This window comes from Ostrinia nubilalis, chromosome 2, assembly GCF_963855985.1.
Source record: "Ostrinia nubilalis chromosome 2, ilOstNubi1.1, whole genome shotgun sequence".
NCBI classification, from domain to species: Eukaryota; Metazoa; Arthropoda; class Insecta; order Lepidoptera; family Crambidae; genus Ostrinia; species Ostrinia nubilalis.
The window spans coordinates 11364826-11389758 of record NC_087089.1 but is presented as its reverse complement, the minus strand read 5'-3'; the positions used below and the strand labels follow the sequence as shown (position 1 = coordinate 11389758).

The 24933-nt window shown below is 37.6% G+C and overlaps 2 protein-coding genes across 2 annotated transcripts in view; one reads left to right on the top strand and one right to left on the bottom strand.

The window, feature by feature from the left end:
* Positions 1 to 43: 43 nt before the first annotated feature.
* LOC135078689 (protein stoned-B-like) lies at positions 44 to 4203 on the bottom strand. Its single transcript, XM_063973234.1, has 10 exons — positions 4074 to 4203; positions 2811 to 2872; positions 2230 to 2403; positions 1958 to 1988; positions 1842 to 1889; positions 1695 to 1727; positions 1394 to 1610; positions 1009 to 1176; positions 324 to 544; positions 44 to 141 (listed from the first exon to the last, which is right to left on the bottom strand). The coding sequence occupies exons 1-10, from the start codon at positions 4078 to 4080 to the stop codon at positions 44 to 46; spliced, it is 1059 nt and encodes a 352-aa protein (XP_063829304.1). The 5' UTR covers positions 4081 to 4203.
* A 3820-nt stretch (positions 4204 to 8023) lies between these two features.
* Positions 8024 to 24933, top strand: part of LOC135083545 (extracellular sulfatase SULF-1 homolog) — a 124551-nt gene continuing 107641 nt past the window's right edge. Inside the window, exon 1 of the mRNA XM_063978299.1 lies at positions 8024 to 8307. The gene's annotated coding sequence lies outside the window, so the exon portion shown is untranslated. The remainder of the gene's footprint in view (positions 8308 to 24933) is intronic.

The window sequence follows — 24933 nt, the reverse complement described above, 5'->3', positions numbered from 1 at the left end:
AACCCTGCTTGCACCTCCTCAAGCGTCTTATAGAAGTTGTTAGTCAACTCGTCCAGATCCCTGCCATGTTCTCGATGTGTTTCTGTATGGCCCCGAGCTCCTCTTTGGAGGCGGGCGGCGGTCCGGCGGGGGCGGCGGGAGCTAATAATATGGAACTTACCAAACCATGCTTGCACCTCCTCAAGCGTCTTATAGAAGTTGTTAGTCAACTCGTCCAGATCCCTGCGCATGTTCTCGATGTGTTTCTGTATGGCCCCAAGCTCTTCTTTGGAGGCGGGCGGCGGTCCGGCGGGGGCGGCGGGAGCTAATAATATGGAACTTACCAAACCCTGCTTGCACCTCCTCAAGCGTCTTATAGAAGTTGTTAGTCAACTCGTCCAGATCCCTGCGCATGTTCTCGATGTGTTTCTGTATGGCCCCAAGCTCTTCTTTGGAGGCGGGCGGCGGTCCGGCGGGGGCGGCGGGAGCGGGCGCCGGCGCTGCAGGGGCCGCCGGAGCCGGTGCGGGCGCCGGCGCCGGTGCTGGAGGTGGTGCTGCTACCGGCCTGTGAAAAGAAAAGGGTAAGCCTTTACTTTTATAAGTTACTAGCGGCCGCCCGCGACTTCGTACGCGTGGGTCCCGTTTTACCCCCTTAGGGGTCGAATTTTGCAAAATCCCGTCTTAGTGAGTTCCAGTTTCTGTGATGAGTGAGTCGGTGACTGTTTGCTTTTATAGATGTAGATTGTTGCAATACTATCAGGGTATTATCACTTTAGAGAAGGGACTGCGTTTGAAGATGGTAACTGGATCTTTGGGATTCTGTATGCTGGCTTTCCTTACTAAGATACAGCGTCACTGGTGAAGACCAGGGTTTCCCAAACTTTTTTTTTACTGTGTGACGTCCTTGGGAACTTGCCAGTTTTCTGCGACTGCGACAACCCAGGGAGTTTGAGAAGCCCTGGATTAGCATCAGTTAGATGAAGCTGAAGTATGAAGCTCAAAACCACGATTTATTAAAGAAAATCTTACGCTTTTGATGCGCGTCGTTTCAATGCGTCCTGTAGTCCAGAGGTCTCCGATATTAGGTCCTGCACGAGCGAGCTAAGCTTGCTTATGCCTTCCTCTGCCGCCTCCAGTCGAGACGACACGTTCAGGGACGTCCACATATCCGTTATCGCCTTCAAGTTGGTCTGTGATCTGTTGAGAAAGTATGAATGGACTTTATTATAAGGTCTAACTTTGTCAGTGCCTGAGGTATAGGATGCCACTCCATGGAGGGTTTTTTTGGAACGTCAAAGTCAGCAAGACCTTCAGATTTATATGCTCTGTCACGTTGGGTTTAAGTTAGCAAAGTTTTCCGAACCTGCAACAGCAGCTGGTAGAATTGCCTGAAAAATTGTGTCAACACTTTTACCTGACTTCTTGTAGTATCTCCTCATTCTTAGGCATGCTTCCATACACTCGACTCTTGAGGTCTTCCACGGTGTTCTCCAATAGGTTGAACTTGCTCAGAGTGACCAGGGACAGTTTCTCTGACGACGTGAGGCCGCGGGAGGGTCGTGGTGCGACTGATGAGGGGGCAGTGGGTGGTGGGGGCGGGGATCTGTCCCGAGCAGGGCTTCCTCGTATGGCTGGTGGTGGAAATAGTATTTTAATGTTGAGGAAATATGGCTCAATTTGAGGTGAAGGTAAAAAGTGATGAAGAATTTACTCACTGGTTGGCGAATCTGTTTTCTTCACTCTTTCCACTGAGAACAAAAGAAAAAAATATAAGTAGGTTACAGGTACAGTTCCTAAGTAAGTAACTATGAAAGTTTTGTTTCAGTCTCAAGCTTAAAATTTAAATGTAGGTACAGACTCACCAACTAAGATCGTCTCAGGTTCACTGGGCCGCGGACTTTGAGGAACAGCTGTAATTAACAAGAAATTAGTAACACACCTACAATAATGTAAGCAGTTTCAATTATTTGGTGCTCACTTATCTCGTTTTTCGCCACAATACCTGAAGCCTGAAAAAACAAAGTTTTAAAAATTAGAACTCTGAACTCTCGATGATTTTGTCATCATCAGGTAGGGTACAATCCGCCATGATTAAGGATTCTTAGATAGTTAACTTTTAGACGACTCATTGTCACATTGTAATGATCCTATTTTTCAGTTTACAAAGTTTACGAAATTTCACCGCACAACTTTAAGTTACATAGGAATTTGTTTATTATTACCTCAGGAATATTAACTCTATAGGCAAACCTTATCGTCAGTGTCGACCAAGAACTCGCTGATCGCTATAGTCTGAACGTTCTCCCTGCCCATAGGCAGAGCAGCCACGCTGCCTCTCAACTCCACATTCTTGCCCAGGACTCGTAGTTGCTGGGCGAGGCAGTGCAGGACCGTTTGCAGCATGTTGAAGTCCACCACACCGACCTGAAGTCAACAGATCAAGATTACCTTAAAATTTCAGTGAAAAAGTTCCAAATCTTTTGTGAGGAGAGGATTGAAGATTGGAATTAGATGATTCTCCGAATCTCCTATACGTCATATTTTATTTTTCGATCATTTGACATTTCAAGTAAGTAGAAAGGAAGAAGAATACCAAGACCAAGCCTATTAATTTTATTCGTTTCGAATTCGAGGGATTGAACTACTTTTGCGAAGTTCTAAGTTAGACGAAAAAAAGGAGAAGAAGGCTTTCCTGAAATTGGCCTGTGGAAATGGTATGAGGAAGTTACTATCCAGTAAGTGAAATAACTACCGCTTTTATAATTTGCTATACCTACAGTCGTTGTGCTTACAGTTCTGATGTAGTTTGATTTTATTCATTTTGTTCTTACCTCAGGAGTGCCGATCGCCAGATCGATCATATCGCTGATGTTCAGCAAGACAGCGGTCTCATCTGTTGAAAAGGTTGCATTCCTTGATAATTAGAACGAATTATTGCTACCTAGTTAAGATTTATTACTGTCAACTTATCGGCTACTCGGCCTATTTAATTTAAATATTATTTAATGTTTTCTGCATAACTATCACGAGTTATGAATCAATTTCTCTAAAGTAGTACCTAATACTGAATAAACTTATTTGAAACTTAGAAAAATCGACTAATAGGAAATAGGAATTAAACCCACGGCCTTTCGCTTGCCGAGCGACTGCTCTAACCACTGATCAATGGAGACATTCGACAGTCTCCCAGCAAGCCAAAGGGAGTAAGTTCCAATATTGAGAAAAGTTAGTATCTTAAATGCAAGAATTCTGATTAGTAGTACTGAATAGGTAAAAACTAAAAGCTTGTATGTAGATCTAATTGGTCAGCAGGACGTTTGACTGCAAAGGAAGACGGGATACCTACGCGGTATCTGGATGATGGCGTAAATGGGGGCAGAAGTCAATTGGCGGATCATTGCTCCTTCCACTAGCCCGATTGTGGGTGGCTGTTGACCCTATTGAAGAACACTCGGGACGTTGTTACATGATGTACGGTAGAAATACTGCTCAGTAACTGATTACTGGGAGCTGTTAGGCCGTTTGTAGACATCCGTTTATTCACCGGACAACGGACCGTCAAAAACGGATATCCTTTGTTGGATTAAAAATTGTCAAATTTCTCGCCGGACCTAATGACCGATCATCCGATGTGCACACGTTCATTATAAACCATACACTACCAAAAAATCGGGAAGTAGGTACTTAGTTCGGTCAAAAAAACTGATGTTTACAAGTGGCCTTACGTTTTCGCGCCGACACTGCTAGACCATTATTTTGACATTGGAAAGACAGAAGTCGGAAAAACAGGCAAGCTTTGTGTACCTAGTAAGTAACTAGGACTAGAAGCATGTTTATTAGCTGAATTACTCATGAAAATTACTCATGGATATTTTTAAATATTTTCTTAAGCATTTTTGGAAATAAAATGGTTTTGTTCAGGGGACGCGCGCTCGTATAAAAAACCTTGTGATATAATTATGATGAGACTGAAATCATGGACAAAGCCTAAGAAGAAGTAGGTACTACTAATAAATACATAAATAGCTGGCTCTGGGCTGCCTAGATAAAATGTTACCACTTCTATGTGTAAAATACAGACTTCCAAAACTTACCCGCCATGGTTATTTTTTTTATCAAATTGCGTTATTTTAACAATAATCAATACAAACTAAAATAAATCGAAAATAATGAACATACAATAATTTACAAAATAACATTAGACATTTTGGCGATTTTACCACAAAATCGTTTGTCATTTAGTTTACTTTTTAATTTCAATCAAGTACGATTATGAAGAGGTCTATCGCTAAAAAAGTTTTCATGAACAAATACGAATATTTTCAGTATTCTTACATCCTCTGGAACTTATTCATAATACAAGCCTCCAAATAGTATCTAACCACATGTTTCTTTTTAAATCTCCCCGCAGACTAAAGACGGATACCAAATCTAATGTGCATAATTTTATGCATGTTCGTTCATACTGATTTTAACTGCCCGACTAAATCGCCTGATAAAAAGTCTGCAGTCCGTGGGGATGATGCTAAATCTGCAATTTATTGTAGATATTATCGTTTCGTACCTACTGAAATTTGCGAATTGAAATCAACTTCTTTGTTACATTGCAGCATTGTCCGGGACTGACCAGAAAGTCCTGTTTTTTTTCCAGAAGTATTTTAAACGTCAAGGGTATGGGTGCAAGCATTTCCCGCGCGGAGACCTGCCGCAACCTCCAACTTTGTGTGGCGTGCACTCGTTTTATTTTTGTTACGCGTTGGAGCTGGAACCCGTATTCATAGTCTGGCTGTAAAAATATTGCTTGTTAAGATATTTAAGATTTTGTTTGATGGATCACACGGGATGCATCGTCCTCTTAATTTGCTAAGTTATTATACTCGTAAATATTCTGGTCTAAAGTATTTTACGACAGTGCCGACAATCTGTGTCCCGCCCGTTGTTAATTCGTGATATCATATCAATGCATCATGTTTTCCCATAACTACCTAGGTATATCTACATTGTTCGAAGTTCCCGCGTAGTATTAGTAACATATTTACACGTGCTTACACTGTCTTTGCAGGAAAATATGCATGTGTGACTATTTAGAATGCCTATTATGTAATCGAGTCACGTATTCGCGAATAGCGTTTCCAATGAATTATTAAGTCATCTTGCTAATTGTTATAAGTACTTACTTACCCCATTGTTTAAGAACGCGTAAGTACTAAGTAGGTATTATTGAAATATTCTGTGCCATTTTATGCCAATAAAATTATGATATGCTACGATAAAGGCAAACTTTGTTAGCTGTCAAAACAATTTATTAAGTTTGCTCATACTTTAAAAGCTCTTGGTTGGTTAAGTAGCCTGCGTTCGTGTCAAAAGGCTAATATAAGTAGTTTTTTTAGGATAAGTGTTCTCTTGCGGAAAATTAATGGTTCAAAAACTATGGGTACTCTACCTACTGCCCACTTCAATATTAAAGCTAAATGGGGCAGCAGGGGTGCTGCCCTATCGTTTCCCGAAATTGCTAGGATTTAAGCTAATAGAGCGGAGGCGAAACAAAATTGGTTGTCGATTTCTATACAGGGTTATTTTTGAAAAAAGTAGCCAAATCTCATAAAGTTTGAATGAGAACAGCAGAATTTTTGGACATGGGACTTCGAAGACGGCCCTGATGATCGAAGCACTCGAATATCCTACATTGTTGTACGATGTTATGTAAGTAGGATATCTTTTCAATTTCTTGCCCAATGCCCAAATAGGAGTGAGGTAATGTGTATGAATAGGGCAGATCCTCCGCTCCTGTAATAGGATTTAAGAGAGGCGAGCGGTTTGCGCCCCGTCTCTATTGTAAGCTTCGGTGGTGACTCTTGAGTGCTTTGCCGTGTTGTCCGCGGCTTCTATCCGGCTTTGACTTGGTGGTACTTCCCGTCATCTTAGAGTCTCGAGGGTACCATGATCCTTAGTTTGTCGAGTGTAACAAGGTTCGGACGGTCGGGAGTTAAAATTTTAAAGGTCACACTCGATAAATCCTTAACATTTTACACTGCCCCATCGAGACCTAAAAAGCTTTGCTTCTTTTGGAATTAGATAGCCGGGATTGGATTGGGACCAGACAACACAAGTCATACTTAAATAGGTAGTATTGATATGGGTGGATTAATTTAATACATTATAGGTGTGATCATCATGCACACAAATATTTGCCTATTGTGTGGGGATCGATCTCCCGACCTCTGGCACAATAGCCTGCTCCGCGAACCACTAGGCCTGGCGGCTGACTGACATAGCGCGAAACACACTGGGTTCGTACCGGTACTGGTATAGTATGAATACCGGTACCGGGAGCGTTCTGGGTGCGGATTGTTGTAATATTCGAGATGCCTCATGCCATACAGAAAACGGCCGCGGTGGCGTACCGGTGCAACTGCTTCCCGCGGGTCTGTTACCAGACCTCTTACCGCTTCAACGTATGTTAACGCTTATTTCTGGCGGTCATATGCTTTTTAGGGTAAGCAGTAGATGATTACCGACGAAATTCAAACTAAGAAGGCACTGATCACTATCAAGTCGATACTGTCTAGTCTCTGCCTATTTAGAGAGAAATCCTTCTTGTCTCCCAGACCATTCAAAGAGTCGTATGCTGCAATGCCAGCCATATGGGCCCCAAGCATTCCTGGGATCAGCACTGGGCATTATTTTTCTGTAAATTACTTTTAGCTTCAGCCATAGCTATAAGGAGGTCCATTTCTGAAAATAGGCCTCCCTAAAATCGGGGTTTAATTACCTGTAGTTTTCTCATCTTTATCGAGATATATTGCGATGAAATCCATAATAAATAGTTTATTTACATTCAAGGTTATTAATAGAATAATTCAAAGATAAATCTCATTCGAGAAAGCATTCAGATAGCTCTAAAGCACGATATTCAATTGCCTACTGTAAAATGATTATTCAAACCGGAAATTAAAATCTCCTAACTCAATATATTATATTATGGACTGTGACAGAGAACAAATTGCTTTAGTTACAATGGTAACAAAATGGTATTAGTATTTGCAATACCTATCTATACTATATAATCTATACCTACTACTAAACTAATATTATGAAGTCGAAGAGTTTGTTTGCTTGAACGTGCTAATCTCAGGAACTGCTGGTACGATTTTAAAAATTATTCATGCGTGCAAAGTCGCGGGCACAGCTAGTATATTCTTTATAGTAGGTACATAGGTTTATTTTATAGATACTAGGCACACCTACGCTCATAAGTATTAGTATCACTATTACAATTTTACGACTGTTAGTTTTCGTATTTGCTCTAGGAACGGACGGCCTGGATTGTTAATTGCTAAAATTAGGACTTGAATTTGTAGAGGAGCATCGCTAGAGAAGTTAGCCAGATTAATTTGGAGATTGTGAGTACATACATTTTTAACTTACATCTAAAATGGAGGAGGTTCTAGATGATGATTTAAATTGTAGAAAGTGAAATAATGGGTTCAGTGTGGTAATTTGACAGTACAGCACAGATTCCTGGCCCTTAATCCATAAATATTGACCTAGGATGTTTTTGGACAAGATAAAGCAGGAAAACAATGCCTGTTTGTCTTGGGTGCCCGAAACGGTGGGGTCAGTTTGCACCTGTCATTAGTCGCCCGCTAAAAAGATCTCATTGTTTACCCTGTCCATTATCGGTAACCGCGTTCCTTACCAAACAGACTACAACAAGCGCGCCGATGCAATTTACGTGATCTCCAATGGTAGATAATGTACCCAAATTACAGTGTGGCGTGCGAACAGTGTTCGGCTCGGCATTCTTGTTCTTTAACTAGCCTAAATCCGTTGCAGCGATGAGAGATGGTCCTCTGAAACGCGTACCTGCCGGTGCATACTGTTAGCTCGGTTCATATTTCGCCGAAATGTGAGGCTTCTCTTGTTTTTTAACCGGCAGGTGACCGGTTGCGCGAGAGAGACGGCCGTTCCTCCCGCGGCAAAGCTCGAGGATCGAGTCGACGCGACTGAAATCGAGATTTTGGCCATTCGAGAATCGAGACAGTCTTGCTTCGGCTCTCGGAGGGGCCGGATGCGTCGCGCGCGTTCCCTTACAACTTCTCGTAAAAACTTTACGTATAATACTTCGCTGTATAATACACATAGTTAGACACTAGAACTGTTAATAACATTTTTGTGTTCTGCATTTGGTTAAACTGCTTCGTATTTTAGTTAAGTGTTTAGTTTATTTCTGGTCCTGACCAGTTTAAATAAGATCGTTTCTTCATTTTGGTGGAAAGCATCGGTACTGAGTGTATGCGTGCAGATCCTGTTGCACCTTTAGTAACGGTGAGTATTTTTAAACGCTGTTGCATTTTAGAAATTTAAGGTAGGCTATCATAGAATTTAATTTGAACGCTTTATTTGTGTAGTGATAAATAGAAACGTGTAAGCAGTGTTCCAAATAATAAAGACAAATAGACACAATGATGTACGAGTAGGTATTCGACGTGTTAACTACGTAAGTAAAGTATGTGTACAAAGTTATATATAGGTACCTATGAATCGTAAATCTCTGCAACATAATAAGCATTTTGAAGTTAAAATAAAACATTCATTTCTAGATAAATATTTGAAAATCGTCAATGGTTACTTATACCTACCTGATCGTGATCGTCAATGGTTATTTAAACATCTGATTTAAAAAGTTTGCCTAGGTACATGGTTAAATTAGTTGTTATTGTTACCTATCTTGTATTTGGATTTTTTTGTGTGCATTGTAACTTTTATGTAATGTTTTTATTTGCCTGTATTATCGTAAGTAATCTTTGCACACCTTCTTACAAATCTGTGCCTTCACCAGCCTTCGCTTGTTCTCCGGTATCGTGAACTAAAACATAAAGGTCACTAAATGTCAGGTGCTCTGCACCTCTGTATGCAGTTTTCTCTTTTTAAATAACTGGGCCTCCCTGATTTCACTGGAGGTTGGTCTTTTGGGAATTTCAGCAGTTTGACCCTTGAGGGGTAATTTTATACCATTCTTGGGGAAAATTCGTAAATTAATTCTTACTGCTTCATGTAAAACTAGATGTTTGATTTTTATTACCGTGACGACTTTGTATAGGAGCATACTACCGGTGGCTGGGGGCAATTGGTTTAAATTGAATCTACGTCTATGACCGTCGAAGAGAATCCGAATTACATTAGGTTTATTCTTTAAAAGTTCAAATATAATATAAGAATTATAATTTTGGATTATATATTTATGTCCTCATCTCCTCGGTGAAAGAGTTTTTCACTTCGCACGTGTGTTGAAAGCTTTAACAGCTTTGAGCTTTGACCTTTTGGGGATATTGGAATTTGTTTCTCGTGTGGACTTAAGTATCTATCTAGAACTTAAGATTTCATAAGAGTTCTCATAAAGAAAGAAAAATAATATTAATGAAATCTCAAGAATAACTGTTCTGATTAATAATATTTTCTTTTATGTTTTGATTAAGTTTTTCCTCCTACCTACTTATCTTTATCTTCCGCTAAATTAGTTTCCTTAATTTTTCAGCAATTTCCTATTCATATATGCTTTCTCTTCTCTCTCTGAGTTTCTTGCGTTGCTTTTTGGGCCAATACTGGCCCATAATATTACTGTCCCGAAGAAGTGGTAGGGTTGGGACGTGTAAAAGTGCTCTTTGGGAGCCTACTTGAATAACTAAACGATTTGATTTGACTTGTCTTTTAAACATATTTACGGTTTTCATTCCCAGACTTTATGAGCGGTCCCAGGCAAAGCCTATTTACAACTTGGAATGAATATTTAAATGCTTTTAAACTCCCATGCGATTGCTGACCGCATGGGTGGTGAGCACATGAGGTACAAATTGCCCTAAAAGCTGGCGGCGGGCCTTGTTCCCTAATGAATAAACAAGTGAAATCGTTAAGTTAGCATAAGTTATGTGGCTTAGGTGGTCTACACGGGCAGCCGGTGCCGTATTCATAGGCTTTTGCATTTGATAAAATGGAGGAATGTGGCTGGCTTTTGTTGGGAGTTCAGATTTGTTTTCTTACAAAACTTCTTTAGTGAAAGAAAGAAAAAATCTAAAAGTGTTCTTATTAAAAATTCATTGATATTCTTTCTTACTTTCTACCAATAAATCATCTCTAATAGGTATAAGGAAAGGAAAGATTATTATGTCATATCAGGAATCCTGTATCCAAGTGTAATAGAAAAGTCCTTCTATCTTCATGCTTTAGAGACATATAAGGAGGTAGGTACATATTACAAACTAAATTGTGGTGTTCTGCAACCCTGCAGGAGTCGTCGTCATCGTCAGCACGAAATGTCAGTCCATTGTCCAACATAGGTTTTCCCCAGCACAAGGACTCTACTTACTGAACCCGACTCTACCAGTTTTAAAATAGAAGGAATCCAATGTTGTTTACGTTCATTAGCAAAATTACAGCTTAATAATATTGAATCGATTTTCCTACTTCAGTTCCAAAATTGGCACACGCCAATTCAATGACAGGAAATCTACGAATATCTCTACATTATTCACAAGTGTTATTCATTTCAGAGGATTTCTAAGAACACCTAAGTTATCGATTTGTTAAAGATCTGGAATGAAGAGAAGTTCCTAACTAAAGTAAACAATGTGGTATCTTCTTCGTCAGTAGTTTCGCTCTTGGCAGAGCGGTCGTGGTCACGTTGAGGCATTCATGTTGGTTGTAGAGGCTAATATAGCTCTCCGCACGATAACCCAACAACTCTCCCTGTTAGCATACTGCCTGGTGCAGTCAGATACTTATGCGGTTCCCTACTGCCGATTTTACTGGACAGGTAATAGGGTTCCTTCAACTTTTCCCTGGACGAATATGGAGTGGTAAAGTGAATATTCTGATGTGCTGTAATGTTGTCTGCTCTATATTCCCGATATCCCATGTTGGGTGACCCGCAACCGAGACCGACGAGCCGACAAAGCTCGATTGAATCACAATGGGCCTCCGCCATGGTCCGCGGGCGACCCGACGCGAACGCCCGATAATATCAGCCATTAATTTGTTCCCATTCTGACCCACTTTGCATTGGTATTTTTAGATTGTCAGTCACGGTCGTCGTCACTTATCCATTAGAGATAATGTTCGTAATTGAATTTTAAGTAATTGTATAACGCTATGACAGTCAGATTTTTTCCCTCACTATAAATAAGTCCAGCGTGATAAGCGGCAATTCAATAACAACAGTATACAGGGTGTTAGGTAAATGGGTATATGAGCCGACACTAGCCCATGTTAACATATGCATTTAAATGGTATAGTGAAGTCTGAAAATTGATATCATAATTTTAATTATTTTAATTTTCATACAAATCTGATTTTATAAATTTTATTTTGTATGAAATAAAATGTAAACTGACAGAGTTCACAATTTCACGTTGACATATTATGCATAATGTTAACATGGGCTAGTGTCGGCTCATATACCCATTTACCTAACACCCTGTATAAATCTTTAATGATACGGGATTGTTTTGTCAGTGGAAACCTACTTACGACGTAAATGAGCAAGTAGATAAATATTTCGATTTAAGTTAAACCACTTCTTCCTGGTGATACATTTTCATAAATCATCTGTTTCCGAGCTGTGACCATGTATCATGTAATATTCATGTAGTTTTTGTTTTGCTCTGTTCACGGTTCTATCGGTAATTAATATTCAAGATAAAACACCTTTTTTGTAAAACTTCATTGAGAGCTGCAAAAAAGCTGAATAATGACAAGCAAGATAGATTTTTCTTGCACTCCTCGTACCAAATGCAAAATTATGGAGATGGATAGAGTAAGTTAACTACAGGTTTCTATATTATTACTTATTATAATTCATCGTCTTGAAAAATCGATAAACTAATAAATGATAAAACCAGCTTTATAACTTTCATCGAGTGACGCAGCATTTAAGTTGATAAGTAATTATAATTATTTCTGTTTATATTTAATAATAATTATATGCAAATGATAAAATAGCAATCGTTAACTAACCGTCTCTAATGTTTTCAACTTATTGCAAACTTTTTAATATCTAGCATATTAATATTCATCCTACGACGTTTCGGCGCGTGAACAAGCTTGAAATATTAATTAAAATAATCTTAAGTCGTTGACCTAAGTTTCAATAGTTTATCCCTACTAATATAAATGCGAAAGTAACTCTGTCTGTCTGTGTTGCTTTCACGCCTAAACCACTGAACCGATTTTTATGTTTGGTATGGATGTAGTTTGTATCCCGAGAAAGGACATAGGATAGTTTTTATCCCGGTTTTTGAAACAGGAACGCGCGATAAAGTTTTTCTGTGACAGACAAAATATCACGCGGGTGAAGTCGCGGGTGGAAATATTGTTGATAACGTGTCAGGTAAAAATATTTTTATTTTCTTTCAACTCTGTTATCTCTAGCAATTAAACTGGGTTTTATTTTTGCGGATTCACAGCTCGGTGTGTTGATACGAGAGTGGCAGGTGAGTGGATTAAATTTTGACACTCGCTAAAAAAATGCGAAATGGCAAAAAGCTCAGGTGTCCCAGATAAAAGCTATCTACCACCAACACCTCGCTGCTAAGCTTCTGCCCGGTGAAAACTACCTATTCGTAGGTACTTTGTTCATTTGGTACAGCGTCAAATTGGTAGGTTGTGACACCTTAAGTGACCAAAAAGTTGACACAACCTTATTCCAATTGTAACAAAGACGTACTCGTACATGAATTTCAGTCTCCTGTAAAATTGACATACCTATTTGTTGGAACATATTTGGCTGACGTCTAGGCAAGCAAGTGTCGCTCCTGGGAAATAAACAAGTTTCACTAATTCATACACGATGTGCACTCAGTGCACTGCCCGCGTCAAATTGTTTGTGACACCCAAAGTAACCAAAAGTTCGCGTATTTTACAGATTATTTAAAACTTGCGTATACTTATTCTATCAACGCATAAGTAGGCTTAGAATATGCCCTTTCTCACTGGGTAGGTATGCAGAAATTTAGTTTTGTAGGATCTTTTGAAACCCCTGGGATGAAGTGTGGGGTTAAGTTTAAAACCTTTCGTGCTTGGTTAACTTATTTACATAGATATTAAAGTGACTTGCGAACTTTTTGGTTTCAGACTAGGACAATTTGGAATGTCGACTATATCCGTCTCTCTCACAAATACCAGCATACCTGTCTGCGTGACAGAGATGGAATAAGGTGTATATTGAAATCGTGAAGTGGTTCGAAAGCGACTGGTTTAAGTAGATAATGGTGGAGCGGCTCCACTGGAGCCCCAGGCGTGGACTATTTGAAATGAGTTTCACACGGCACCAGGGCTGCTTAATGCTGTGATTAGGGTTGTTAAAGATGTAGATAAATCGAAAATAACAGGTATAGGTAACATTTTAGAACGGAAGAAACTAAATTCGGAACGAGAACAAAGCTAAAATGCTCCTATCTAGTAGGTAGAGGGTACTGTTAGCTTCAAATAGTTCGTGATACCTAGTGGCCAAAAAGTTAATAACAACATTATTCCAATGTAACAAAGAAAAATCAGCGATCTAAGACATCATCAGATAATTTAGGAAAACGCAGACAGGAAAACGACTTTCCAATTTACCAAGTTCGTAAATTATTTTAATTATTAGGTATAGATTTAATATCGATTTCGAATAATTTTTCCATAATCCCAATACTTCCAGCTTCCAGCACATATACCAAATCAGGTCTTGAATTTAAAGTGATATATCTAACTTATTTTACATATTAAGTAAATTATGATGTTGTTTCGGATATATTCAAAGCATCCTTAATGTAAATTGCCCGTTGCTACATAATATTACGATATAATCGCAACTAACTGCTATTAAACCTCGATAGATAAGCTCTGGTCTTAAACACCTCGTAATCATCATTAAATGTAGAGGCTCAGAGGTTGTGATGTTATTCTTCCAGGCAAATCAGAAAAAAATATCTGGAGCGTACAGTGTAGAGAAAATGTATACTTTGATATAATTTATGAAAATAAAGACTAATTTAAGTAGGTCCTGTTCGCTGCTTCTGGTTGCCCGAGATCGTGAAGTCACGTCAATATTATGTTGTCCATCAATTTCTAACTTATCCAGTATCGGATTTACAGATTTGCCGCCTCAGAATTTTGATATGTAGGACCTACCTTAGTCCACAATCATAACAATTACATTTTCTATCAATAAAATTCCAACTTAATGATTTACTAGCCTTTGCCCGCGGCTTCACCTGCGTGAAATGTAGTTTGTCACAGATTGTCATAAATTATATCCTATAATATAGGCTATATTTATGTTATTCTGGGTTATAAACAATAATAGGTACTGTAAAGTTTCATCAAAATCCGTTCAGTAGTTTTTGCGTGAAAGAGTAACAAACATCCAGTCCAGGCATCCAGACATCCAAACTTTCGCATTTATAATATTAGTAGGATAATACCTAGTCACTATTAACTACGCAAACAGACGTATTTAATAAAAATACTTTTTTGTTACGTTATAAACTGTACCTTTCTTTATTCATCACATTAAATTAATGTAGTAAAATAAATGCAGCTGCCAACAACCTTTTTCCTTTGCCCTGAATCTACAGAAGAGTCTTCGCATATCGCATTTAAGTTAGGTACTTCTTTGTACATACAAGAGTTACAGACGACATGACATCAAGCTAAAGCTGGGTAACTTATGCACTTGCAATAGGTGTGGTTTTGCAACAAATAGAATAAATAGTCTGTTGTACTGGCTACTGCGGCCTATCTTTGTAGAGCATCTAACTGTATAAAAAACTGCGAAAAATTGCAAGTCTTGCTTCGTAAGAATAACTCGCACATTTATTTTGTTAGACCCCCTTTCAAGTAAGTGCGGTTAGAATTTAAACTTTATCTACGTGATTTTCTATTAACATAGTGTTAATTTCTTACTAATACCAAATCCTGGTCCCACATTAAGCAGAACTTTATTATGTGGCGATCAGTATCTGATCTTCCGTAAACTACTTTGACACGAGGCTACTTTCAAACCTCCACCTGTGGGGGTACTAAAATTGGAAATTAATCTGACGTCTTGAGTTAGGGATAGGAAAATTCATGTTTTTATTTTGTTTAGAGTTAGGTTTGCCTTAGTTTTAAAAAAAATATGTTTATTGTAAATAAAGGTTAAGAATTCAGCTATTCGATTATAGTCAAAAATAAAGTTTTAGTCACGATTGTGACGTACGAAACGTTTATAGACTTCTTGTGTCTGAAAACTACACGTTCACTCGTGCATTTTCAGGGGCAGTAGGGAGTTAGATGATGTTTGGCTTAAGAGTTTAAAGTTAAACGTTATTCAAACCTACTCAATCCTTCCCAGTAAGATCACGTAATGCCTCAAACGCCAATGCATTGAATTACTGTAACAGGTTCCAAAACTAGATCGGTAAACATTAAAAGGGGGCGATTCACTAATTTACGTCGCCCAAGACAGCATTCCATGCATGTTTCTTTTTGCTGCAAGAGACACCGGCCAAGGCCGAGCTCTGATGCATTCGTTATCTTTTACAAGTAAACAGTAGTAACTTTATGTCGGTTCATCTTCTTATCTTTATTTACACAAAAACCTTACATTCAGATAACGCTACAGACCCGTTGTCTACGAAATTGTAGGCTGTCAATGTATAGAAAAACGTCTGGCGACCATGTGATAAAAAAATAAAGAGGTTTTGTTTGCCCATACAATTACAAGGAACCGTAATACACTGCCGCTGTGATCCTCAAACAAGGATCTACCTGTAGGTATGATAACACACTGTTTTTGAATGTTATCTTTGGGGTGGACCTAATAGACCTACCGGCGCGTCTGGAGGCGAACTGTCTCAAAACAACTCTCGACCTGAAGTACCTACTTATAATAAGGTACTTTCTCCATTTTTAAGGGGATTTATGTACTAAAATTAAGAACAAGATTATTCCCTTTACTTTCTGTAGTAGGTGTAGGTATATTTTTTTCTATTTACAAATCGAAACAAATTCCAATTTTTAAGTGCCTTCGAAACCATGGATCTCGTATGAACTCAAACCTACCTAGGAATTGAATCCTGAATCCACGAATTGAGAGAGTCTAGAGGGCCGTATAAAGAAAGCTGGAATATAAGCGCTTACCGGCGCTTGACAGCGCTGGCCTAAACGGATGGAGGCGTCGGATCCATTAAATAAAAATACCTTTTAATTTCCTCCGACGCGTCGGCAAAAATAAAATCTACACGGTTAGTTATTTTAAAACATTTTCGTTTCTGAATCACTTTATTCTTCCGAAAATGTTCTACTTATAATGTAGGCGGTAACTTTGACATTACCATGTTTTGTATAATTCAGACAGAAAGCATTTTTATGAGTGAAATTTTTATGGCGGGTGTTATAAACGTCGCTCCAAAAGTAGTCGAATGTAATTTGTTGGAATTCCTAATGGCAGTAAAACATACTTTGGTGAGTTGCTAAAATTCTTTGAGAATAAAGATTATTCTTTCGTTATTGAGGTAGATTCAATCGAGGAAAGAGGTAAATGTTACAGTGGAACTTGATTGGTTACCTAAGTTGATCGGAAAGTCGTAGTCTAAACGTGTTATGATTACTATAGATGAATTTCTACAACATTCTAATGTTCTTATGTCTAATAAATATACTTAATAAATAATTACACTATCAACTAAACGGTAGCTACAATTCAGTCGGTAAATCTTTTTACTAATCATCATCATCATCATCATCATTATTTCAGCCATAGGACGTTCACTGCTGAACATAGGCCTCCCCTAATGCTTTCCATGTTGATCGATTGGTAGCGGCCTGCGTCCAGCGCTAATAATGTCTTTTTACTAATAATATCTTTTAATTTTAATAAAAAGTGGTCCAAGTTATGTAACAGCGAGACAGTGAAGTTGTTGAATTGATGGCAAGGCCGGGCCCCGGTCACAATCTTAGGGACATTATTCATAAGCTACAACAGGTACGGACACATTGTTATACGTACAAGAGTTCGCTTTGTGACCGGGTCGGGGAGGCTAGGGCTGACGTTTTCAGGTTTCCAATAGATTTAAAAAATTAGATCATTTTCATGGTCTAAGTAAGGAATATAATCTATCCTTGTGTCAGATGGGACGGGAAATATCTTGTGTTCTTCGGACACTTCGATTGCCAGGTTTTGTCTGCTTATTAGACACAGGCAAAATGATGTATGATACATAGGAATTTATACATAAGTAGGAAAATTATTGCTGCAAGTCCAATTTAGAATTTCGACTGAAAACATAAGAATGTAAGAACACGTCGTTTGTCTAGTCTTGCTTGAATGATTAGAGATAAAGCCTAAAGATGAGGCTATAAATAATAGAAGAAAAATATTCATAAAATGAGCAGGGAAAGTTTCTAAAAATTTCCGTCAGGGCGAATTTTCCCTTTTTCTGTAAATAATTTTATTGGATACATCCTCGCGCACATTACTTAACTTTGCAACTAACAGTAAATTTCGCAGTGACTTAAACGTTCGGACACCATTGTAATCTTACAAAAATACTATAATCACCATAACGATAGTGTAATGACCGGATCAAAGAATAACGGTGGCAGCCCTACTAAGGGCGCTAACCAGCACCCTTTTTTACATAGCCCACCGCTAGCGGCTCCACAAAAGATACCTCCACGTTATGAATGACCGGCATTCTTTGTCTCCATTCACTGTGCCCGGCGAAATGTTCCAACAATTACTTACTCTGTGGGAAACAATGTTCGCCCTGTGATGACGCAGAATTGCCAGAAATAGTGGCGCCTTGAGTTTATGGATACTGGCCACTAAATGCCATTGCGCCGCCGTTAAAAAATAAAAGAGAAGAAAAAAAAAATCGGAAGGCGGGGCTCCATTACCTTACTTTCTTTCATAGAATACCTATTTCAGGTGAAAATGACCTCACACTCATCTATGTGAAATGTAGACGTAGAGTATACATTCCACATATTTCCTCATATTTGGGCATAACAACAAGTTCAAATTCATTGTTGTTATAAAGTTAAGTTGGAATAAAGTAATTTTGTTAGTAATTAAAGTAGCTGTTATTGTCTACTTATTTAATAATTGTGACTTTAGGGAATTAATAATTAATTAATATTCAGGGAATACATCTTCAGACAAATACTTATCTTCATTTTATTGCGAAGTTTGTGTATCAGTCAGCTCTGATCTGATTTGGAAGGTTTTTGTCAAATTAAATTCCAAATAATCCGTAGCCCACTTTGTAGAGATAGCAATCCATCATTTACTTCTAAGCAGATTGTTATTTCATACATTGTATGTATTCCTTAACCATCGTGCACTTTTATTTCTCCCGACTACATTCTTCATTTGGTATCATAATTATTCCAGTGCATTATACGACCTTATTTAGATTATTAGATAGTCATACTCCTTGATGAATACCGTATTGGTTGCCCGACTATGGTGGCGGGAAAAAAGGTATTATCGACCGCATGTGACTAGCTAGGGTTGCCTGGCTCTGGAAATTCTGGAAACACTGATAAACAAAAAAAATACAACTTGGTATAATATTCTTTAGCCAGCCCCAAAATACAGGCACACATCCTGTAAACTTTAAATATACTGACTAATATAAGATTAGACGTGCAGAACTATCGTAGGGGCTACTGCCCCTAAAAGGTGAACGTAACTAGTTATTTCATATGAGAAGCTTAAGCTTATGAAAATGAAAATATTATTGAAATATTATAAATTACAAAAATAACAAGACAAAAATCTCCTCATCAAAGCATTTTCTACTCATCCTACTTCCTACTAGTCCTACTAATATAATAAATGCGAAAGTTTGGATTTCTGGATGGATGTTTGTTACTCTTTCAAGCAAAAACTACTGAACGGATTTTGATAAAACTTTACAGTATTATTCTTTATATCGCAGAATATTTTTATTCTTTTCTGGGTCTTTTATCATTTATTTTTTATATACAGAACAACAAACTAAATTTGTACAGGTAATTTACAAACTCAAAAACTAAACTATATACAAAAAAAATACAATATTTACAGAATAACATATATGCTATAATTTATGGCGATCTGTGACAAACTAAAGCCGCGAGCAAAAGCTAGTAAAATAATAAAAGGCGCCTTCCTTTTAAGAAATCAAGCTTTCTATCAACTTTTTATCTTCGATAACCCTACAGGGGACTGCATTCCAGGAACTCACCGGGATAGATGTAAACTGGCCTTGTCGGGCGTTGACAACTAAGAAGCACAGACTAAAAAAAGTACAGACCAAAAAACCTGGATCGCGGCATAATTTTGTTGGGGCTGTTATCATTAATTAGTAATTTATCTTACCATAATTGTAGATTGTCGCGGCGGTGTGCGTTGAACATGTATAAAAGCACCTATGATTAGTTTTTGTTAGTCCATTTCTGATGCGGGATTAGCATTATATTTAGTGTAGGAGGTACTTTATGGGAGTAAGTACCTTAAGGTTGTATACGGGAAAATTAATTGAGTACCTAGTTGGCAACCATAAATAAATAAATAAATAAGGACCGTAAGTTATGATTGTCAGTACCTTAGAAATCATAAAATTTTTGGGAGAGACGCGTTTTGACAGCTTCTAACAAGCACATAATATTAATTTCCTAATGTACCTACTACCAACTAGGTCTATTTCACAGTAATGAAATCGTAACTTTTGACAAAACCGTACCCAACCAACCACCAACTACAAAAGAATTATAATACAAAGGTAAATGTGAACATCAGGGCAGGCCTTAGATGGGTCCGTAGAGATTCTCGTACCACTAAGCAGGAAGGGCAGCATCCAGTATCGTCCTCTAGGGTGGCGCCACTTTGTCGCGTCCTAGTTTGGTGTCCTTATTTCATATTTAATAAGGCACCCCTGCCATAGTGACGCAAACAATTTTCACTGAAAATTTCACAAGAAAGTTGCTATCGTCAGGACGTCAGATTTTGCTGTCTCAATTTTTTTACATTTTTTCATTAAGTTGTTGGAAGAGCGAACATACATAGGTATTTTCATGCACAGATTCAAGGTTTTCCAATTTCAATGCTGATTGTTTCAGATAGGTGATAATCCATACTGACAAAAAACTAGGTCAGGACGCCAATAATAGGCAAAAATAAATAAATCTGGTAAAATTTTCTCAATAAGTAGACATATTTTGGAACATGGGAATGGGAGTAAGATAAAAAATAAATTTGAGGAAGTTAGGCTTATGAGCTGTGCTTGCTTACGTAATCTAAAGCGCTAAGTTATACTATGAGTATATCTACCCTGTATATGAATTAAACTGTTTGTTTATCACTCACTATTTTGTTAGATCCATTGTTTAATTAAAATATTGATTGATTTCAAAACTGTTCGTGAAGCCGTTAAAACTATTTATTGTTTCATTGCGGCTATAAACAGCTTCCTGCTGAATAACCCACTGGTTTATATTGGTTTATTTGTGTTTTAGTGTATTTTACAAGATTAAATCGTTCGCGGAACTGAGGTTCAGTATTTGACATTTATTCAATAAATTATTTCTGCGACACGCACCAAATATTGGATTGATTAAAACTCAACAACAAGGGTCATATTATGCCAGATTTACACATTTAAATATCTTATTTAAATTAAGATACGTTAGTTAAAATGTTAACGTTTTGTAGTAAAATAATTAGCTTTTTAAAAAAATAAAACCGACTTCAAATGCGTGCACACCAAAAAAATTTAAAAATTAAAAATATTGCGTATAAAAAAGTTCATCCCCAATTTTCCACCCTTGGGGGTGAAATATTTTCTTCAAATTCGCATGAAACCACCCTTTTGATAATACCTATTCAACAAAAAAATAATCGTTCAAATTGGTTTATAATCGGCGGAGATATTGCGTATAAAAAAGTTCATCCCCAATTTTCCACCCTTGGGGGTTGTTTTTTTTATTATTAAATTTAAATGGGACCACCCTTGAGGTATTACCTATACGCCGAAAAAAGATTTGTTCAAATCGGTTCATAATTGGCGGAGTTATCGCGTAACAAACATAGAAAAAAAAAAAAAAACATACGGGTCGAATTGAGAACCTCCTCCTTTTTTGAAGTCGGTTGAAAATAAGAAATCTTTATACAACAATGAATGAGTCAAACTTGTTTACAACTTTTATGTGGTTTGAGAAGGTTACCTTGTTGTTTTACAATTTAATGAGCTCTTTATTTATATTTTATTTTTTAACCTTATTCGACCTGACAATATAAACTTAACAATAATTGTACAGGCGATCCTAAAAAGTAGAGTCAAGTGGAGATTAGATGAAGATTTTCAGGGCTACTTTCTATCCATAAATTGTTGATCATAGTAATAATCTAAGTGCCTATTGATAAGGTTATAGAAAGCATTAACGATTCTTATTTTGTTTTGTATTTCATGAATATTGTAATTCTCAAGACCTTGATTTAAAATCTGTAATTTGGAAACAACCACCTTGCATTATTTTCTTTAAAGTTATGCGTCGATCTCAAAAATATCTCTATTAGTATCTATTTACTTAATTCGTTTGATGAGGGCCAGGTAATAATATTCTATTCTATGTTAGAAGACCTATTATTTAATATTCCCCTTCTAGTTAGCTGCCTGTTTCAGAAACTAGACCTTTACTAAAATGGTCACGAAATCATTAAGAATTCAGACTTTTTTCACCGATAGACGCACAGCAGAGTGAAGTGGATTGTATTATTTTATTCATTAGTAGGGGTGGGAAAGGGGAGACCGAGGCGAGTTGTAACAGAGGAGAGTTGTGACATTGACGATTTTTTGGAACTTAATAACTACTAGCGAGCTCGTACGTAACAGTGCGCGTTTTTTAGTTCAAGTTCAAGTCTTGAGTGCGTATTTGTTAGCTCGAGATTTTAACTAAAGACGCGTACGTTCAGTGTGCTTACCATGAGTTTACGTTAGGTGTGCTCGCTAGCGAGTAGGTACGTCAAAAAAATCTATGAAGATTTTATTTCTTGAAAGTAGCCGCTAGGGCCGCTGACATTTTTTTACGCAGTCGTTAGCGAGCACACCTAACGTAAAATTATGGTAAGCACATTGAACTAAAAACGCGTATTGTTCAGCTCTCACAACTCTCCTCGGTCTCCCCTACTGGGAGTCCCAGAAGCCTGTATCATCGAGCAATTCATCCGGGCCCGTATGTAATGGAAAAGCAGTGTCGCGCTTGCCGAACGCTCGCTATTTCACCAACGACTGATGCATGAATTAGTAGACAATGGAGTTTATTTTATTTACGATAGTGGGTGAGGTAAGTGCCATTATGTGCGACTTTACCCGTAGCTGTCAAATAATGAAATAGAGCGCAGTTTATTTGTTTTGCCTTTTGTGTGGGGAAATGCATAACATGGTCAGTTATTAACTGCATTATTTATGCATTTCCCTGATTATTTTTCTCCTCGGTGGACAGTGTAAGATTTAAAAATAAAATAAGTTAGGTTTTTTTTTCGTGAAATGAATTCTAGTGAAAAGTGGAAGCCAAGACCGTCTCTATTTTTTCGTCCAAGTTAAATTTACAGTAGAAAAAATTCAAAAGTGCTTTTTCAGCAAAAATATTTCTTTAGAACTTCAGAATACGTCCCGCAAATTTTGCGGTATCGTAGACTCGAAGTGATACGAAAAATGGCACTCAGTCTAATAAGCATTTCGCTGAGCTGGTAAAAGCAGTACATGACTTCGAAAGGTCAGGGTTCATGACACAATAACGTCTTTGTGGGGAGAAAAGCGCGAAGAATGGCAAAAGTGGAAAATAAGTTTCAAAAGTATCGAACTTGATTTGGGCATCGATTGTTGAGTTGTTTGGAACTTTTGTATCGGCAATATTTTGTGACATTTTCGAAATTTATTACTTTTATATAACTTCACTTAAATAGGTACTTTAAATAATAAAGCAACACATTATACTTACTTGAAGTAGTATATTGTTATTGGTATTTAAATAATACTCCGATGTCCCGTCCATCTTGGACTCTTCAATCTTTTATTTTTCAGTCAGCTCATTGCTGCATTGACTGCAAATCACAGACAATATGTTTGGAACATCATGTATCACGGATGGGAAACTTACAGTATTTCAAAATAATAAAAATCTTATAAATAAAAGGACAGCCAGCTCCCAACTTTGTATGAATATGTAGTGCCATCACTATAAATTGATCGAGAAGTTCCCTCAGTGAATGATTCAAAAACTCTTTTAACGCTCAACATTTTTCTGGTCCGTGAACTTTTTCAGTACCATACATAATGGCTCCATACAATGCATTCTTTTTATGTGCGTGTAATCTCGTGAAAAAGCAAGAATAAAGCATATCCATGACACCATGAGACATATTACTTATCCGCAGCATAAATACGGATTTGTGTCGAGCGCTTGCGAGGGAAACATAAAATTGTGATCGCGCTTTGCACATAGAGCATACCAAGCTAAAAACAGGGACACCTTCTGCTGTTGGAATAAGTGTGGTTTTGCAATAACAGTATAGTTTGATGTGCCGTCGACTGTTCTTGGAGTAAAGCTGTTATTCACGGGGTCTGATCCTAAGCGATGAATGGCAATATTTGCACAAGTAAATTGTTTTGAACGCAGGTGTTTCTAGAATGCTGGAGGTTTGATTCAATGATAAGGAAACTAAAGTAAATTCTAGAGCGATTTACATTTAGGGTTTTCATCATCATCATTTCAGGCATTAGACGTCCACTGCTGAACAAAGGCCTTCCCCAATGAAGTCCATAATAACGGTTGGTAGCGCACTCTGCGCACTGCATGCAGCGCCTTCCTGCTACTTATTTTGGATTCTGAATTTTTTTTAACTAATACGGCTTGTGAAACGCTCAAAACTCGTTTTAAACAAAGATATAGATTCGAGCCTGTGATTACATTAGTTTTTAAGATTGTGAGTGCCTTCTATTTTTTGGTAGGTATACTATGTTAGTAGAAATTGAGACAGTCTGATGATTCTTATTCGAACGTATGTGGTTCGATTCTCTTTCTGCGCTGGACTGTTGTGGTGAACCCACTCCCAATACAAGTATACTGGTGAGGGAATTGTATTGCACAAATCACTAATGGCTACCCCTCTTTAAAAACCTAGGGATTGGTTCATGGATCATTAATTTAAATCTATCAAACTTGCATCTTCTGGATATCGATATTTGTAACAAAACAATGTAGAGTCACAACAAGTTACATCAGATGTATTCTCGTCCCCGTGGGTAGAGGTCACGGCGACAATGTGTTGCGTTTGCACATCGTATGAAGTCAATTAACGGCCTTAATATTCGTCATACTTTGTTGACAGCGATTGTGGCGTCGTAATTTTAATCATTATCTACAAAATTAAATATTACTCGTAGTATGAGTTTGTTTGTTGACAGAACTTATTTAAATATGTATTAAATTATAAATAATTAAATAAAATAAAAATAAAAATAATTGTTATGAAGAAACGGTGTTATACATAATATCTTAATCTACTTCAGCATCGTCATCATCATCATCAGGTCACGAAATGTTAGTCTCAACTGTAGGAGCATGTCTCTACTTTACGAGACTCAAAAGTAGGATTTGCCTACACTTTCTACGTTGAGCCAGACGGGTTGGAGAGACCTGATATTTGTATTTTTGTCAATTAGTCGCCTTTTACGCTAAACATCCTAATAAACATCAGCTTTTCAGCAGTACACTTAACAAGTCTTCCTACTAATATTTTGCGAAAGTTTGGATGTCTGGATGTCAGGATGTCTGGATGTTTGTAACTATTTCACGCAAAAACTACTGAACGGATTTTGATGAAACTTTACAGTATTATTGTTTATAACCCAGAATAACATATAGGCTATAATTTTTATGACGATC

What these genes read in the sequence shown, in the direction of transcription:
- LOC135078689 (XM_063973234.1), bottom strand. An exon ending in AAACGACGCGCATCAAAAGC is followed by an intron (nt 545 to 1,008) that starts GTAAGATTTTCT and finishes TTCTTTTCACAG; the next exon opens with GCCGGTAGCAGCACCACCTC. An exon ending in GGAGGTGCAAGCAGGGTTTG is followed by an intron (nt 142 to 323) that starts GTAAGTTCCATA and finishes CCATATTATTAG; the next exon opens with CTCCCGCCGCCCCCGCCGGA.